General features: G+C 38.1%; 1 protein-coding gene across 5 annotated transcripts in view; it reads left to right on the forward strand.

Annotated features, from left to right (window-relative positions):
- Positions 1–18,185, forward strand: part of ETV1 (ETS variant transcription factor 1) — an 89,848-nt gene that overhangs the window by 32,941 nt on the left and 38,722 nt on the right. For all 5 annotated transcript variants that reach the window (XM_014563384.2, XM_014563381.2, XM_032483928.1 and 2 more), the window contains 2 exons: positions 14,862–14,991; positions 17,606–17,794. In XM_014563384.2, coding sequence (XP_014418870.1) covers positions 14,862–14,991; positions 17,606–17,794 — 319 coding nt within the window. The remainder of the gene's footprint in view (positions 1–14,861; positions 14,992–17,605; positions 17,795–18,185) is intronic.

Here is an 18,185-nt window from a genome sequence, read left to right on the forward strand (position 1 = left end):
TTTTCTTGGGTTTATGGTCCTTTAGCTGTGGAAATGTGATCTGTGTGTACACTGATCATTTACATTTGCTTCCTTGCAACACTTGCAAAGTAAAATAGTTTCTTTTATGCTATACCTTCTGTGGCGTCTCTTGACCATTTATTTCATGGCTATGGGTAAGCCTGTCCAAGGCTGTCTTGGTTGGTTTTTTTTATCAGCCTTCAGCTTGTTTGTGTCTTAGAGTTTTATTAATGAAGGCTGGACTTGTGTAAGTAGAGACTTTTTATAGTTCAGTATTCTGATAGCACTCTTGTGCTGTAGATGTTTTTAAGTTAATGTTTATTGTTAGGAAACGGCAAATGGCCTTGACTGGCATCTGGAGGGGCTGATGGTATTGTCACAGTTTAAAAAGCAAACCTTGCTACTTAGCTGTGAGTTTTACTTCTTAAGAAAGTCTTATGGGCTTCCATAAGGAAGTTTGGTTAACAACATTATCTCCTGTATGAAGAATGCACTTTCCTTAATGTTTCTACACAATCATGAAACATTTTTCTCTTCATTAAGGCTATTTTGGGTTAAAAAATGTGGCTCCCAAATCATAGTATTTACTTTTCCCTCTCATACGTCTTCCTTTTCTTGGGAAGGGTTCCTAATTTGATGCAGTTAATTGAAGAATGGTAATTTCTCATGGAAACTGCTCTAATATACATTGAATTACATATTACAGAGCATGTTTAAAGAAAACCCCCAAATTTGTTTTGGAGAATAAATGATAAAAATTTCATGCCAAATTGGCAGTTGGTTTAAGTAAAATGTATTTGCAGGATTTACCTTAGTCAGTATTAACAGCTGTAACCATCGAGGCCAAGTGACAGATAATTTCTTTTTAAGAAGGTGTTTATTGTCAGGAAAATTGCGAAGCTTCCGTTGTAATTACTCTATCTTTGTTATTTTGGCAGCCTGTAAAGTTTTATTGGCATTTACTGAAAGGTACTTTTTTTGGTCCTAGCCAGCTGGCTTTCTTTTTTGGGGCAAACTTTTCTTGCTCTTGTATTCAGAACATATTTTCAACTTTGATTGTCTACTGGTGGGGTCTTTTGGAACAAGGAGCCAAGTGGCTAATAACGTCTGAACTGTTCTCAATCATGTCCTGGGAGTGATGTGAGGAGACCGCAGGTGTGCCTCAGCCATTCGAGTGTCGCCTCCTGCTTACCCAGGGTATCATGTGGGTACTAAAGTGGTCGATTTAAGACCCATGCAAATTGTAGGCTCTTTTCCCATACAGCCTGGAGGAAAAGTACGTTGAAATTCTGAATCGAAAGTGAGGATTCACTGAGTTGAAAGAGAATAGAATCTTTCAAGCAGTTCAGGCCCATCCAATCAAAAGTGAAAGGCTCTTTTCGGGAGGTGAATATCAAAACAAGTAAAGCACACACCTCTGAAGAAGAGGAACTGTCACAGAATTTCGTTAGACTTGTGAGCGTGACAGACGGGTTTGAAATTTCAGCTGTCTTGGGGCCAGTATTCACTCTGTAGGCCGTGTACCGGTTCTCTTACCTCTGGGCTCTTCCAGATCATGCTGATAAATGTGAGATGAATTCTAAATTAAGAATTATACTAGCTCTGAAGACCACAGTAATAAATTCACTGAAGCAAGTATTTGCATCACTAATTACTTAATTCATTGCTTTCAAAATAAGACTGGAGAAAATTGTTATACTTTATTTCATGAAAGCTTACTTATTTGACTGCTTGGTAGTCAAATGATAAAACTTACTGATCATAGGAAACTGCTGGTCTTTTTAGTAATTATTATTCCAAAGTGATGACAGGCGTATTAGTAATTGGCAGTCTTCTCTGGCAATGAACTATTATCTTAATCTTGTTTTTTTATGTTACTATGGTCTATAGAGTAATTAATGCAAATTTTTATTGGTTTTATTTTACTTATTTTTATTCTTTTAAATTGAAGTATAGTCAGTTTACAATGTAAAATTTTAGGTTAGAGCATCTGTGTTTGAGATTTAATAAAAAGGAAAATTAAAGATTGCATTTCTCATTTACTACTTCTAAGTAAAATGTCCACAGATGCTGCCATCTGTCTTGATTCTTCTCTATTGTCTGTTATCTGCTTGCTTTCTTTTTTATCAGTAGATTTCAAAGAATATGTTTACCACTTTTTTCTGAACTGTTTGTTAGAGATCTGTGCAGACAGTCTGCCGAGGGTGGCCCTCTGGGGTTTGTCCTGGAGAGCCGGAGGAGGCGGGGTGCAGGGGAGAGGGCCACTTGTACATGTCCTTCCTGTGGGGAGGACCTGTCTTCATGGTCACACAGTAGTGAGGACAGAGCCCCCTTGGTGTCTGGGAATTCTCCGGGGCCCATCTGTCCTAAGTATTCCTTGGAACCTGTTCATGCTAGACTGAAACGCACCAGGTAGTGTTAAGATCTTCCAGCTCAGCTGGGAATAATAATAGATACTGGTCAGTTGTTTCCAAAAGAGCTTTGTCCATTATTTGAAAGAAATTACAGAGAAATAATACTTATTCTTGTAATTTTATAGGGCTTCAAAAGGTCCACGTGAAAGCACAGTAGAACAATTTCTGCAGGAGAGGTGTTTTCCGTATTTATAAAGGTCACAATTAGGTAATTTCTGAGGTAGGGCGGTTTTGGAGGGGTGCCGGTTTGGGTGGGTGTCCTGATTCCGAACTTCGTTTCAATTGATTAGATCTGTTTCTCAGATCGCTGCAGCTTGTTCAGCTTTTATGCCTGCCAGTTGGATATGAAATGCTCTGTGTTTGGGCTCCCTGTGTAGAATTTGTTTCCAAAAAAATAGCGTCATGCTGCTCTCCATCTACTGGACCAGTAGGGGTGGGAAGATCTGACTTGGAGCCAATGCAAAATGCAAAACTGATTAGATTTGGATTGTTCATACATTAGCCCTTCCTCTGCCTGTTCTTCCCCTTTTCCAGATGGAAGGACCAGTTTCCTCCCAGGGCACTTCTCCTGGCAATTAGACTGAAGACGGGGATCATTTAGCACCACTCCTGCTGAACTACTGTGATAGTGGGGTTAGGCTTTAAGATTTAGAGGAATGAATCCACACAGTTTGTACGTGGTCTCTTTATTTTTCAGTTAATGGTGCTTGTGATGCTTTTAAATTAGGAGTACAACTTTTTGTCTTTTGACTCTGCTTTGTGTTGTATCAGTATAATAACATTACTTTCTGACGTCAACTGGGGAGTAGGTGGTCCATGAAGCACCTTTTAAAGCGTCAAGTGTTTTAAAATGTTAACTGTATGTACGCCTTTCTAATGTGCATTATGTACCCTCCCTTCTTGAATATAGTAGATTATACCCAGTTTTGCTTTTTCATGGTGATTAAGGCTCATTATGACTTCCAGTGACCACCGCTTGCTAAAATGCAGTAATGGCCTCAGTAATTATTGAGATGCTTAGATCTGTGTGGCCTCAGAATGTTAGACCCTCCGAATTCTGTGTGACGTCTTTACATTTTCCTTTGAGATCAGTAGGCAGGTACTTATACCCAGAGTTACGTTTTAGAACTACAAGGCAAGATTGCTTAGCCTGATGCTTTCATTTGGTAGATTAGGAACAGAAGCCCAGAGAGGTTGCACGGTTTGCCTGGGGTCACACAGCTAGTTAGAGATGGAGTAGGGAACTGGGTGCAGATTACTTGACTCCTCATCCAGTGCTCATTCTACCGGGCCACCCTGTTTACTTTTTCCTTCTGTCAGGGTACCTTCCTTACAGATTCTTCTCAGTATGTACATTTTTTGGTCTTAGTAGTTGTCTGACATAAAGTGAAATTGGAGACAAGGTGAAATAGAGAAAGAAATGCAGTAACAGTCTGATGGCTGAAGTTTTGCTCCTGTCATTAGTCAGCTTACTTCTTTGAGTTTTAGTTTGTCTTCTGTGAAAGGAAGTGGTTGGACCAATCATGGTAATAACTAACATTTCCTGAGTGCTTACCATGTGTCAGGTATAATTCTACATTCTCGTGTGTGTTACCTCATTTAGTTCTCACACAAACCCCATGAGGAAGATCTGTGAGAAGCCCTATATTACGTAGGGAGAAGCCAAATCCTGTAGCTGTCACCTAGTTGACCAGAAGTCCTTATCTAGTAAGTAGCAAAGCCAGGCTTCATCTTTATGCCAGCCACTGTTAGTATGTTTCTGGGTGATCTCTGAGCCCTCTTCTAGCTGTAACCCCTGTGTATTCTGGGTGTGAATAATAACACCAGTAGCCAGCGTTACTGAGTACTTACTATGCACTTTACGTGTACAGTGTCCCATTTAATCCCAGCAGCAACTCCGTGAGGCAGGTGCTGTTATGCCCATTTTGGAGAAGAGGAAACTGAAGCACAGAGAGGCTTGCCCAGTCTTAAGACTGGTAAGTGGCAGTGGCAGGATTTGAAACCAGGCAGATGTAAGTATCTGCCAGCCTTGCCACTGTCTCTTATTGCCTGCAAATAAGTACTTGAGTATGTAAGCCACAGCATAATGTGAGTTGTTTTAATATTTATTTTTGCCTGTTAGAGGTGTGTGTGTGTGTGTGTGTGTGTGTGTGTGTGTGTGTCTGTGCATACGCATGTCCACATGTGGAAACTTATGAATGATTTCTTAGCTATGTGTAGATCAGGTATAGAAAACACTCATGCCAAGCGTAGAAATGAGGGCTGTGAATTCAGTGCCAGAGGTGATGGGGTGTGGCGCGGTCGTGATGGTGGGGACTGGGGCAAATAGGAAAACACGGGTCCTGGCCAAGGGGGAAGCTGATATTGAGCTCAGCCAACCATTGCCCTGCTTTTCAGGCTGGAAAGCGGATTCAGTGTTGCTGGATACTGTGCTTTTTCTAGAGAAGCCAGAAGTTTGGATTTTTAAACCAGAAAAAGATTTATAAGCTGAGTTTTAAGTGATCACAGCTAAGTGAAATGATCTGAAACCACTATGTGAAGCAAACAGAAATGCTGGCGACATGTGGTTTTGGATCCTCAGAACTGGTGGATAACCGCCCTTCAGATGAACGAGACTTGGCTGCATCTTGGTGTTTTGTGAAGAGAGGAAGGGCCCAAATCCAGAATACTTGTCCCTTCTGCTCTGTCTGATAAGACGGCATAATGGTGCTTTGCATTGTAGAGAGAGTTGAATTACTAAGTGTACTTATAAGAAATAACTGTCTTGTGAGGCCGTGGAACATCATCAGAAGACGTTCCTCTGTAGACTGGGAGGATTCCTGGCTTCTGATTTCAGCTCTGTCCTGAGCGTTGGTTTCTAAGTCTGTAGACATCCGATTCTGGTTAGTCTGGGAGGTGCAGGATGACCTCTGGGACTTTTTCAAACTATGTCCCCTCCTTTGTTCAGATTGATATATCCCCTGGCAGGACAATGCAGGGACGCCTGCGACAGAGTGTGGAGTCCCTGTTACTGATGGGAGTTTGGTATTAGGAACAAAGTTTGATATTCCCTTCTGAGAAATGCATGGTCTCTCTGAGACTCAGTTCCAGTTTCCAAACTGCCCAGGCAGTTCCCTGCAGGTGCCGAGTATGTACTTCAGGAGCCACGTATGGGCAGATTTTGATGACTCTTTGCCTTCCTCTAATTAAAGCAGCTTCTCTTTTTTATCTTTTTACCCAGAAGGGCATCCATGAATGATTCCTTTAGTACAAAAGTTTCTGAGTACAAACACCAGCTCAAGCCCTAAGACTTGATCATTTCTTTAATGTCTTAAATTCGAAAATTCTGAGATTGACAGCGAGGGGTGAATCTTCCTTACTGTACGTCTGTGATGACTCCTGAGTGGTCCTGTGTGTTGTCCAAATAACATCAAAGGGCTAGCGAGGTATTGGATCCATCCCCACTGGTACTATTCCTTTAAAAACACTGTATTATCTTTTTTTTTTAATAAAAAAATTCTACTTCAAGAATATTATATAAGGAAAAATACATGTCATCTTGCTGTGCTATGGTCTAAATTTTTGCCTTGGAAATACGATAGGTGAATGTGTTTACAGATGCTGCAAATAATGGAAAATCATGAAAACTGGAATCAGGGCCTCTGTCCTTAAATGTGTTTCAGTTTGCATTTTGATAGCAGTTTAGAAATGTTATCGCTTGTTTTGTCACAGACATAATTCACATCTTTCTTCAGGCACTGTAAACAAGAGAAATGGTTTAATGGCCCCATAAAGGCACTCTGCTGATAGCTGAGATTAGGCCCTTTAGTAATGGATGTCGGTGTGTGTATGTGTGAGTGGTCTGTGTACACCGTGGGGGTGGGGAGGGCTTGGAAGAGGTAAATGTACTGGAAAAGAATCTTTGAGAGGCTCAGATGCAGCCGAAGTGCCTGCTGCTTTTCTGTCTGTCTTGGAAGATGGATTTACGGAGCATGTGACACCATTGTCTTTATTCGTACACAAGCCTTCCCCTTTGCTTCTGGCCGTTAACCGGGTACTAATTGAGGTCATTCCCACCCATTTATCACCTGAAATTGAAGTGATATTAACTGAAAGTGAATGTTTTTCATCTCGGGAGTGTATTTCCAACTACATATATCTGTATAAAAGGCTACATGCATTTTTCATGCCATACTTGTATCTGGTCTTCAGTAATCTAATTTATGTATGCCATTTATTTTTTCCCCTTTTAGAAATTTTTTTTTTAATTTGCTGCTACAGCCAAGTGAAAAAATTTTACAAGCACTTTAGTGTCCACAGAATGATTTCTCATTTTATATTTTGTAGACAAGTATAAAAAATTCTCCACATTATACAAACCCCTGGCCTAAGGAAAGACCTTGAAATTCCTCAGAGCACAGAAATTTGTAGTGTTTTAGAGCCTCGATATCATGTCATCTTGTTTGTGTTTATTCCCATAAACTGGCCGCACAAGGCTGCACACTTGATTTTGAGAGTCAGAGTAAACACGCAGGGTTAACAAAGCAAAATTAAATGTTCCTTAAAAACTAATTTAGCTATAACCTATCACTAGCAGGTGTCACTGTGCCATCCATCCACTTTTTTTCTCTTTATTTTTTTTTTTTGAGTTATAGTCAGTTTACAATGTTGTATCAATTTCCAGTGTAGAGCACAATTTTTCAGTCATACATGAACATACATATATTCACTGTTGCATTCTTTTTCGCTGTGCGCTACCACAAGATCTTGTATATATTTCCCTGTGCTATACAGCATAGTTTTGTTTATCTGTTCTGCATATGCCTGTCAGTATCTATACATTTCGATCTCCCAGTCTGTCCCTTCCCACCCCCCTCCCCCATGGCAAATGAACCATCCACTTTTATATTTCCTTTTTGCTTTTTCATTGTAGACTGTGATCTCAAATGGGGATCAGCCAGCTTTTTTTCTGCAAAAGGCCAGACAGTAAATATTTTAGGCCTTGTGGGTCATAGGGTTTCTGTCACGTATACCCGCGGTAACTCAAAGCAGTCCAAGTCTATACCTAAATGAATGGGTGGGACAGGGTTCCAATAAAGCTTTCCGCGCCAAAACAGCTGGATTTGGCCCACGGGCTGCAATTTGCCAACCCCGGTTTTAGAACATCATACAGCAGACGATTCTAAAACAGAGTTTTTGAGCAGACCAGAAATCTCACCATCAAAATCAGGAGACTTTCATCAAGGCTCTGTATTCCCAGCTAGTCTTGATGCAGGAACTACCGATGTGATTCAAAGACATACTTCTGTTTAGATAAGAAGTAGTTAAAAATGGGATGTGTTTCTCTTCTCAGGGTAATTGTCTTCTGCTCACAGAAATTGCTACTCTATTTCACTCTTATGATAAGAGTAGGGAGGGAAGCCGAGGGAAAGGTCAGGGCCAAGACAACTTATTGCTGTACTTACATTCACTGTCCACATAGAGAAGAGGACCCATCACTTGTGACATTTTGGTTATCAGAGTTGAGGGGAAGCTTTCGATGCTGGAATAGCAGCATTTTTCCTTCAGTGGAATATGAGTGGTGTGAATTTTTAAGTGCCTTTGGTCATAGCCATAAATTGAAAAAGGGCAGAATGCCTAAAAAAGCAAGCATGAATGCTCTGAGAAGTGTTTTCATTTAGATAGAAGTGCCAAGAATATATTATTAAGGTCATATATACAGAAATATGTTGCATACACATGAATTAAACTTCAAGAAGCCTGGCTAATGTCTTTATTAGAGAGAATTTTTCTTTAAAAAAATAAAACCCTAAATAAAGCTCCAGTTGGACTTCTATGAGCTTTTGATGGCCGGACTATGTCTTTTTGGTCAGCTTCATTCTATAGTTCTGTATTCCCTCCCCCTCAGCACCTGGCACAGTGTCTGGGCCGTAGTAAATGAATGAATGAATGAATGAATGGATAAAGCCAAAAGCCCAGGGCTCTAGTCCCTAGCCTGCTGAGTTAGTCCTTAGATCTTGTAAGATATGAAGCTTAGCTTCTTTATGCCTTAAAATTCTTTTTTTTTTTTGAAAAATGGGAATGCTAATGTCCTTCTTGTCTTGAATGATGAGAATCAAGAGTTGATGAATATTCTTTGAAAACTTTATAATACTATGTAAATTTGAGGATTTAAAAAAAAAAACTGTCATAGAGTTTTCTATCACTATCCAAACTCACCCACAGTTAAGTGTGTTGACGCCTACAGTTAAGCATATTATCTTTCTTAGCAAGAAATTTTCACTCTAGAAATATAAACAAAAACTCAGTTCATAGATTTTATTGTTTATTCTCTGGACTGACCTGAACCATTCAGTTCTAACAAGCACGGTCTATTTGCAATTTGGTGGTACCAGAAATTACTGCAGGGTCCTGATTGTTTAGGAAATTATCCCCCTATGAGCAAATTTCTAGATTCATGATCTCCATCTATATTGGAGGTGTTCATATATGCTTTATTATTTGTCTACCCTGAACCAAAGACATGGTCATATACCAGCATTGTTGTGTCTGTAAAACCAGGGGCATTTCTCTGCTCCAGGAGAATGATGACAAGACTGTGCCTCTGTCCTAAAATGTAGGGAGGGGAAAATGGCAGCAAGATGATGCCTGACAGCTCAAAGTTCTAAAATGAAAGCAATCACTAACCTAATAAATACTTCACAAGGACTGCCATAACCCCAAGTAAACTTTTTGAATTAAGAAGTGATTAAGTTTATTTTGGAAGAGCATTTTTTAAAGTCCTGGTATTTTGGCGTCCTTCAGTTTAACCATTAGAGCAACTCAGTCATTGTAAGTCAGCCTTAAGATGTGGTTTTAAAGGTCAAGCCTCCATCAAAGAAAAAATGCAAGCTGCATCTCTTGAGAGTTCTTTCGGTTTCTCCTCCCAAAGATTTGATTGTCCGGAGGAGTTGCGGGTCATAAAAGTTTGCATGGAAACGTGTTTGAGGAAGACGGCAGATTTCAGAGATAAATGATCTGAACTGTCTGAAGCCAGGGATAAGGACATCATGTCATAGCATTTGGAACCATCCCTTTTTCGTAAATGAAATGAAGGAGTTAAGTCGCTTGATGGGATGCACTTGAAGAAGGAAAGATTCGCCGTCATTAAAACTACAAACGCTGCCGACGCCTGTAGCTCTACGCTCCGACCCAGGCAGGACCGCGCAGTAAGCAGAGTGAATGCACCTAGCAGCCTCAGCAGCAGGCTGGAGCCGTGTTCAGCGAAAGTAATTTAATTAGTGTTGATCATGACTCCAGATGATGGTGATTTGATAAGGAATAATTTAGTACTTAACAGCCTTTTACATGCACCAACTCCATGTGGGAAGGTAAAGCAAATTGCACAAAATGAATGTGCTGCTTTCGCTTGTGCCTGTGCCAGTGAGCTGGAAAACTGCCCTGTTTCCAGACGCTTCAGCCGCTCAGCCGCTCAGCCTCTCATCCCTGTGATGAAATCCCCTGCTCAGCTCAGCCCTCTCTGGTGGGAGTCTCTCTACTCCCCTGACTTAAGAATACATAAGAGAAGTCATTTTTTGTCATCTAAAATCTCCAGGAAGCAGAAAAGAGAAAATGAGGAAGATAAAGTTGCACGCGATTCTTGTGCAGAATGTCGAAGATCATAGGTTGACTTCTTGTTTCTTCCTCAGCACAGCAATTAAAAAAAAAAAAAAAAGAAACTTAGCATTTGGCTTATGATTAGAAAAAAAAGTCTTGTTTCCCCAGACCCACGGTGATTAAGAGGCCCACACATGTTGAAAGTATTATGGAGGGAAAAGGGAGCCCTGAACTTCTTGGAGGACCTGTGAGAATCCTTGAGTGTTGGCATCTCACAAAAAGGAAGATGTTGTTTGATTGTTTTTTGAAGTCTTTTCCAGTACTGGACTATTTCAGTGTGTCGCACACTGGGTCCAGGTGTTGCCAAGCATCCTAATGGATTTGAACTTCGCTTGATGAGCATCACCTAGAAAATTTAATACAGAATCCTGATCTATATCCCAGCCCTAGTAAATCAGAGTTTCTGGGAGTGTTCTGCTAGTTTGCTAGGAACTGTCATAAGAAAGTACCACAAACTAGGGGGCTTAAAAAAATGGAAATGGATTGTCTGTCAGTTGGCTAGAAGAGCTAGAGGCTAGAAGTCAGAGATGAAAGTGTTGGCAGAGTTCTGAGGGCTATGAGAATCTGTTCCTCTTCCCCAGTTCTGGTGGTTTGCTGGCCACCTTTGGTGTTCCTTGGCTTAGAGAAGCATCACCCTGATCTCCACCTTCGTCTTCACATGGTGTTCTCCCTGTGCCAGTATCTCTGTCCTAATTGCCCTTTTACAAGGACACCAGTAATACTAGATTAGATCCCACCTTAACAACCTCATCTTAACTAATTTTGCAGATAAGTCACATTTGGAGGTCCTGGGGCTAGGACTGCATAATAAAATTCGTGGGGGAAACAATTCACCCTATAGTGGGAATAGGGAATATGGGAATTCCTGTTTTGTTTCAAAATTTCCCAGGTAATTGGATGATTGGCCAAATTTGGGGATCCCTTTTTTAGGGATCAGTTTGTGTCTGAGAACACTCTGGGAGCTTAAGATCTTTCTTCTAAAGCCCCTTCAGGAAGCTCACAGGGCCAGTCTGAAAGCACTGGCGTTCCAGGTGGTGTTCCCACAGGGATGGCTTGTGCCTTCTGCGTCTAAGGTTGATACTAGTGCACATCTTGATAGGAGGCTTACTGTCACGCAAGCTGCCCTTCCTGATGGTGTCCCAGACTTGGCATTCCTCCCCCGGCCCGCCCGGAATTAGTTATCCCGTGAAGTTGAAGCACATGCTCAGATGTGTCTGCAGCAACAGGAGGCCAGACCTGTTCAACTATCTTAATTAGTAGAGCGTTGCCTGTTGTTCCTCATATTTTTAAACCTTCTTATGGAGATATACGTTCACTGTAATGCAAAACTCTTAAGTTTATAGCTTGATGAATTTTATATGTGTATGTATTCGTATAACCATCACGCAGAGCAAGATGTGGAATACTGACAGCACCATAGAAGGTTACGAGTACCCTTGGTCGGTCATGACTGCTCCTGTCTATCAGCAAGAGACTATTTCACTATCAGTCAGTTGGGTCTGTTCTTGAGATTCGTATATTGTATACTCTGTTGTGTTTTTTTTCTGCTCAACATCTGTGAGACTCTCTGTGTGTCTGCATGTATCATCAATTTGTTCCTTGTTATTCCTGTAGAGTATTCCATTGTATAAAGGAAGCACAAATTATCCATTTTTCTGCTAGTGAACACTGCAATTTTTCCAGGTTTTGGTATGATGAGTAAAGCCGCTATGAACATTCTTCTACATGTCCGCTGGCAAACGTATTCAGTCCTTTCTCCTAGATATCTGCCTAAGAGTATAGTTACTGGATCATAGGGGATTTTTATATTCAGCCTTAGAAGATACTGCCAAAAAGTTTTCCAGAGTATTTTTTATCAGTTCGTACTCTCGGCAGAATATGTCAAAGGTCTTGTCTTAGGTCTTCTTCAAATCTTGCTCATGCAAGTTGAGCCATTCTAGTGGGTGTGCAGTGATACCTTCATGTGGTTTTATTTGCAGTTTCCTGATAAGCAAAGATGTTGGGTACCTTTTTGTATGTGCTTCTCTTGTTCATTTGTTTGTTTTGCCATCTGGATATCTTCTTTTAAGAACTGCCTGTTCAAGTCTTTTGCCCATTTTTAATTGGGTCTTTTATTTTGTCTTATTAATTTGTAGCACTTCTTATTATATTGAATATGATTTTTTTTTGTCAGATCTTTCTATGGCAAATGTCTTTTTGGTGCCTGTAGTTTACTTTGCATTCTTTAAATGGTATCTTCATGAAGAGAAGTTCTTAATTTCAATGAAGCCTAATTTGTAGATTATTTTCTTTTACGGTTAGTGCTTTTTGCATCCCGTTCAGTAATCTTTTCCTACTTCCTGGTCCCAAAGGCTTTTAAAATACAGGAATGTTGAATGTAGTAGCCTCTGATATGTCTGATATTTTGATTAATATGATAAACTTTGCATCACATTACCCTTCATTACCTTTTGAGTTCTTATCAATTTTTATTTATATAAATTAGATTTGATTTCTCAGGTATAATGATTTGTTAACTTATTTGAATTACAAACTGAGTTCCTTTTATGTTGCTATTGCTTTTTCTTAGGAAAATGTAAAACCCAATAGTTAATCTAAATTCCTGAACTTGGGTATATACATTTTGTTGCATATGTTCAAATGAGTAATAAATAGTTGAAAACTATTTGGTAAGAAAGCAACAAATGAGTGGTTAGTATATTACAAGATTGCATCATACAATATTTGTCATTCTAAGTAGCACCTACACATACGCATACACACAGAGGGAGGGAATTTCTTATAGAATACTACTTTAAATTCTTTGTGACTTTTTTTTCACATTTTAAAAATGTTTCATCATGCACATTTCACACTTAGGTAAAAGTGAAGAGACTAACATAGTGAACTCCCGCCTACCCACCAGTCAGCTTTTAACATTTACCAACATTTTTCTAATTTGATTCTTCCCCCATACATGTTTTTCTAGAGTATTGTCAAGAAAATTCCAGAGAACTTAATTATTTTATCTGTAAATATTTTAGGAATCTTTAACTTCAAATCCTTTTTTAGTACAACTGCCACTTCATTATCACATCCAACAAAATTAACAATAATGTCTTAAATATCTAATACCTAGTCCACATTCAAATGCCTTATTTATTGCAAAGCTGTCTTTTTTAGTAGTTTTGTTCAAGTCAGAATCCAAACAAGTCTTCATGTCGTAATTGATTCTTGAGTTTCCTAAGCCTCTTCTAGCTTGATGGTTAATAAATTATAACTTTCTAACTTGTTAAGGTTAATGAACATATGTGCCCTTTGCCCATGAAGACACATGTAATTTCTCCTTTGTTTCTATTCCTCTGCTCTCTATTTTGAATAGGCAGATTAAAACATACATTAAGTTTTTAAAAAATACTTTGAAATAGACCGCTCAGTGAAATAATTGCATTATTATTTATTAAGTTTTCCTCAGATAACTAATTTTGGTGAAATTTTTTTGTTTCTCTGGCAAATTTGTTTTCTACAATGTTTCAAGTGGCTCTTGGGTACCATTGAACACTTCTGTCAGAATTCTGTGCATGTAGAAACAAAGAGCATTTATTTTCCTGGAGCTTGATCATTATTGATAACAATTCCTTATATTAAAATTATGTATAACATTCAAGCTAGCACAAGTTTATAGTGCCACAGTGTCATAATCAGGACTGGATGGCATCACAGACCACAGTTTCTCTTGTATCTTCCTTAATAGAGTACACACTTAATATTTTGTGTTTTAATTCCAAGTTTGACAGGAGTTAGAATAAATACCCAAAGTGTGTCCTTCTAGTGTTTATCCTTGATTTTTCATAATTGTGCATATTGTATGAAAATAAAATTCATCATCATGTCTATTTTCCTTTATTTTTTCATTAATTTTCCATGTATACTAATACTTCAGTCATGATGATAGGATTTCTAATATGTAGTTTTTCAGCTTCATATAGAAGAACAAAAATATATATTCTTATTTATTTATTGGTTTGAAAGCTATGATTCCACCCAAACATACATATTTCTTTCTATTTTATGGTATAGTCTATATTATATTAAACATTAATGACATATGACTAAGTTATGAAAAGGGAGAAAACATCATTTGATGAAGAATGATTGTTTTGTGGTGGATTGTATATGACAAATAACTGTAACATAGTTCTCCCAAGTTATCTTCCCACTTCTGGTAAGCAGTTAGGCAGGTACTTTTTTCTGTATTTTTATACATGAGCATTGGCCTCAAAGATGTTGAGTTTTTTCTCCAGTGTATTGTTTAGTTACCCTTAGAACTGCACTTGTGTTTTCTTTTTCATAGTCCAGTTGCCATTCCATTAAACCAATACTATGGATGCATTTGAGATATTTTCCTTTCAGGAATACATAATGTTCCCATCTTTAGTTAATTCCTGGATAATGAGTTGCACTTTTTCTGCTTTAGTCATTGGAAATCTCTCTGAAATGTTTTCAAAACTTACTTTCTGAAAACTGAGCTTCTAGTGTTATTAATATCAGCTAAGCCAATTACAAGTAATTCATTTTACCTTAAGTGATGAGAGAGAGTTCAAGCACGCATTTTATTATGCAATAAAAGCAAAAAAAAAAAAACAAAAAACGAGTGTATGGAGATTCTCCAGAATCTTTTCTGGCATGAAATTCATCAAATATGATTGTTCTTATGCATGTAAGTTAATATGAAACGGTAGTGACTTTTTAACCAAGAGGAGGAGAGGAGATGATTATACTTAACTCCTAACTACATTTCACTTCTGTGGGTATTTTTATTTTGTTTCCTAGTGGCTTTTCATGGCCTCCCACTGAAAATCAAGAAGGAACCCCACAGTCCATGTTCGGAACTCGGCTCTGCCTGCAGTCAAGAACAGCCCTTTAAATTCAGCTATGGAGAAAAGTGCCTGTACAACGTCAGGTAAAGCAGTCAGGTGGACGCAGGGAGCTCGGTGGTTCTTAGGGAAACAAGGTCCAGAATGATACAAAAATCTCAAGTCATATTTTCATGTGTCACATCTTCAGCATATAACAAGCTAATCAGGTACTGTGTTTAGTAGAACTCTGAAGGACATTTTCCCATTCGACCACATACTTTTTAGAATCATTTTAGAGTAATAATTTTCATCCAAATCGTTAGTTGCTTTTCTCCTGCAGTGCCGCATCCAGGGATTGAAAAGGGGGTCTTCCTTGGCGTGAGCAGCTACTGAAAGTCCTCAATAGAAAGAACACATTATGCACTTTAGATAGAGTTTGTAGGAAAAAAATGAAACAGTTGGCAGGTTGAAGCATTGCGTTAGTTATCTGACAGGCTTTGCAGATGATCTGTAAGATGTGCTTGTGGACAGTTGCAGCAAAGGTGGAGTTTTATAAGCCTTCGCAGTGGCTATGATTGTTAAAAAGCCAGTTGTGTCTTCTGATGATAATACAGGGTGGAGCAGTAGAAGTACATTGTTCATTTGTTAGAAAATTTGATATCATATATGTTCATTAAAAACCCTTCACAGTAAATTGCATTCTGCTGCTTTTTATACTGGCCTCTAATTGCATGAGGAAAACATTGGCTTTGTGTATTGTTTATTATTACTCTCAATTATCATAGAAACTTAGTTCTTAAAAGGAGTTAGTTTGGAAACTTATAAAAATGATTACAGATATTTGCAGTCTTATAAATTATGTTGATTTAGGCTCATATTATGATCCAAGGGGTCTTTCTATTTTCTCATTTACCCCAGATATTCAAGATTCAGGAAATTCCAATCTGTGCAATCTCCCAGCAGCTGACCAATGCCTGGGTAGTCTATTGCTATTTGTTCTTGCAAACTTGTCTTTTCTGTCTGCTTTCCTAGGAGGCTCACCAGAGCCTGAAATGATGAGCCAGTTCAGTTGAAACGGCAAAGCTTTTACAAAGAAGATTTCATGTAGAAGCGAACTATTAAAGCATACTGAGTTCAGATAAAACAGTATTGTTCGATCCGAGTTTTACTTTATAGGATTTTTAATTTTGGCATTTTCTCCTTAAGAGGACTATTTATGCACAGAGTAATTACTTAACATATTGAAGAATTTTAAATTAATGAACCAAATAGGTAGAGAACTGTCATTGTCCTCATCCTTGATCAGTAGTGTGACTCTGAAATAACTCCTGCTTTGTAGACATATAAAGAAAGACCTATCTGACTTTCATAAACTAATGGTAGAAGAATAATTGCCTGAATATTTTGAGATTTTTCTAGGGGACCAGTAATTCCCACAGTGATACATAGATTAAATTCTATTATTTCCATTTCTATACAAATAATGTAACTCAATACAGCATTTAATAAAGGGAAAAAGTAACATCCTAAGGCAGAAGATGTATCATTTTTTTTTACATGGGAATGAGACAGGTGAATCATTTTATAGAAAGTGAGTTCTCATTCAGAAATGTTGGTAAAAGAAATAGATAGAACCAAACATAATATGAGTATTATTTGCTTTAAAGCAAGAGTAGACTTAGGCAGCATGTACGTGCTCCTTCACTTCTGAAAAGTATTTTTGCACTTGGATGTAATTTTGTTGTATAGATGGAGCAATAGGATAAATTATTATGTAAGTCAATTTTTTTAGAGTTTCTTTTTTTAAAGAAAAAGTATATATTCATGAATGCTTTTTATTTTACAAGGAAATACAGTATTTTAATCTAGAAATATCTTTTTCTGTTCAGAAACTTAAGTAAAATTTGTTTTTAATAAAGTATTTTTTAGACTGCAAAAATTAGTTAAATCACATTCTGGAGATCTGTGTTTAAGAAAATTTAAATTCATACTATGTATAAAAACAAGCTTACTCATTTTATTCTTTTGTAATTGTCTTTAGAAGTTAGACTGTGTTAATAGGGTTTGAGTCTTAAGAACACTATTTTGTACCTAATCTTATGCTCCAAGAAAGTTCAACTATGTCAGAGACATTTTAATTTGCCTCATAAATCTTTATCATCCCATGTGAGGAAGTTGATGCTAGGCATCATTTATGGTGCATAAAACATGAAAACAAGGCAAAAGCACTGTCTTCTTAGAATTCTGCCACTAAAAAAGGCAAGCCAGGTATGATCAGCATCTTGTTAAACTTATGTCAGTTCCTATTCTAAAATCTTATGTAAGATAGAAGGATTATGGTATCAGAATTATTTAATGATTTAGAAAAGATCTGTGAAACATGCTTAAGGAGACATATCAAGAATAGAAGGAAATAATGCCATGGCTTCCAAGGCCAGGGATTTTCCTTTTCCCTAAGTTGTTTCCATGTATATTAAAATATATATTTTTTATGTTTATGTTGTTATCCAGTCATACATTAATTATTCTATTTTCGGCCAAGGTGTGTGGCACTTTCAAAGATTACATGTTCTAGAATTGCAAAAACCAAAAAACATACAATTGTCACTTCCTTGTGACTTAAGCTTAAAATATTTCTTCTTGCCTTGGGCTGGGAAAAAAAGTGTTTTGATTGCTCCAAAGAAACAAATGTTCTCTTTTCTTCTGTTCCTTGGGTAGTGCCTATGATCAGAAGCCACAAGTGGGAATGAGGCCCTCCAACCCCCCGACACCATCCAGCACTCCTGTGTCCCCACTGCATCATGCATCTCCAAACGCAACTCACACTTCGAAACCTGACCGCGCCTTCCCAGCTCACCTCCCTCCATCGCAACCCATTCAAGACAGCAGCTACCCCATGGACCACAGGTAAACTACAAATACCACTTAAAAAAACCCAAAAAACTATTTTTAGCATTCTTGGAAGAAATTCCTATCACCAGTTCCTAAGACCTATAGTAAATTTAAGGTGAGCATATTAATTTTGCACATCTGTGCAAAATATTTTTAGAAAGAGCTTGCTCTGTCTCTAGCTAGACATAATTTGTGGAGAAGGTCATTTATAAACATCCCTTTATAAACATTTAAATTGGTTGCTAAAATGGAAAATTAATCCATATACTGACATTTGAACATTTTCCTTTCGCTTTGCTTGAATTAAATTGCTTCACTTAAACTTTAAATCAGATCATCCCATTTTTATGAGCATATGTGTGTACTTGTTCTATAAAGTTAGGAGACTAATTTTAGTAGGTGGCTT

This window comes from Camelus ferus, chromosome 7 (assembly GCF_009834535.1).
Source record: "Camelus ferus isolate YT-003-E chromosome 7, BCGSAC_Cfer_1.0, whole genome shotgun sequence".
Lineage (NCBI taxonomy): Eukaryota > Metazoa > Chordata > Mammalia > Artiodactyla > Camelidae > Camelus > Camelus ferus.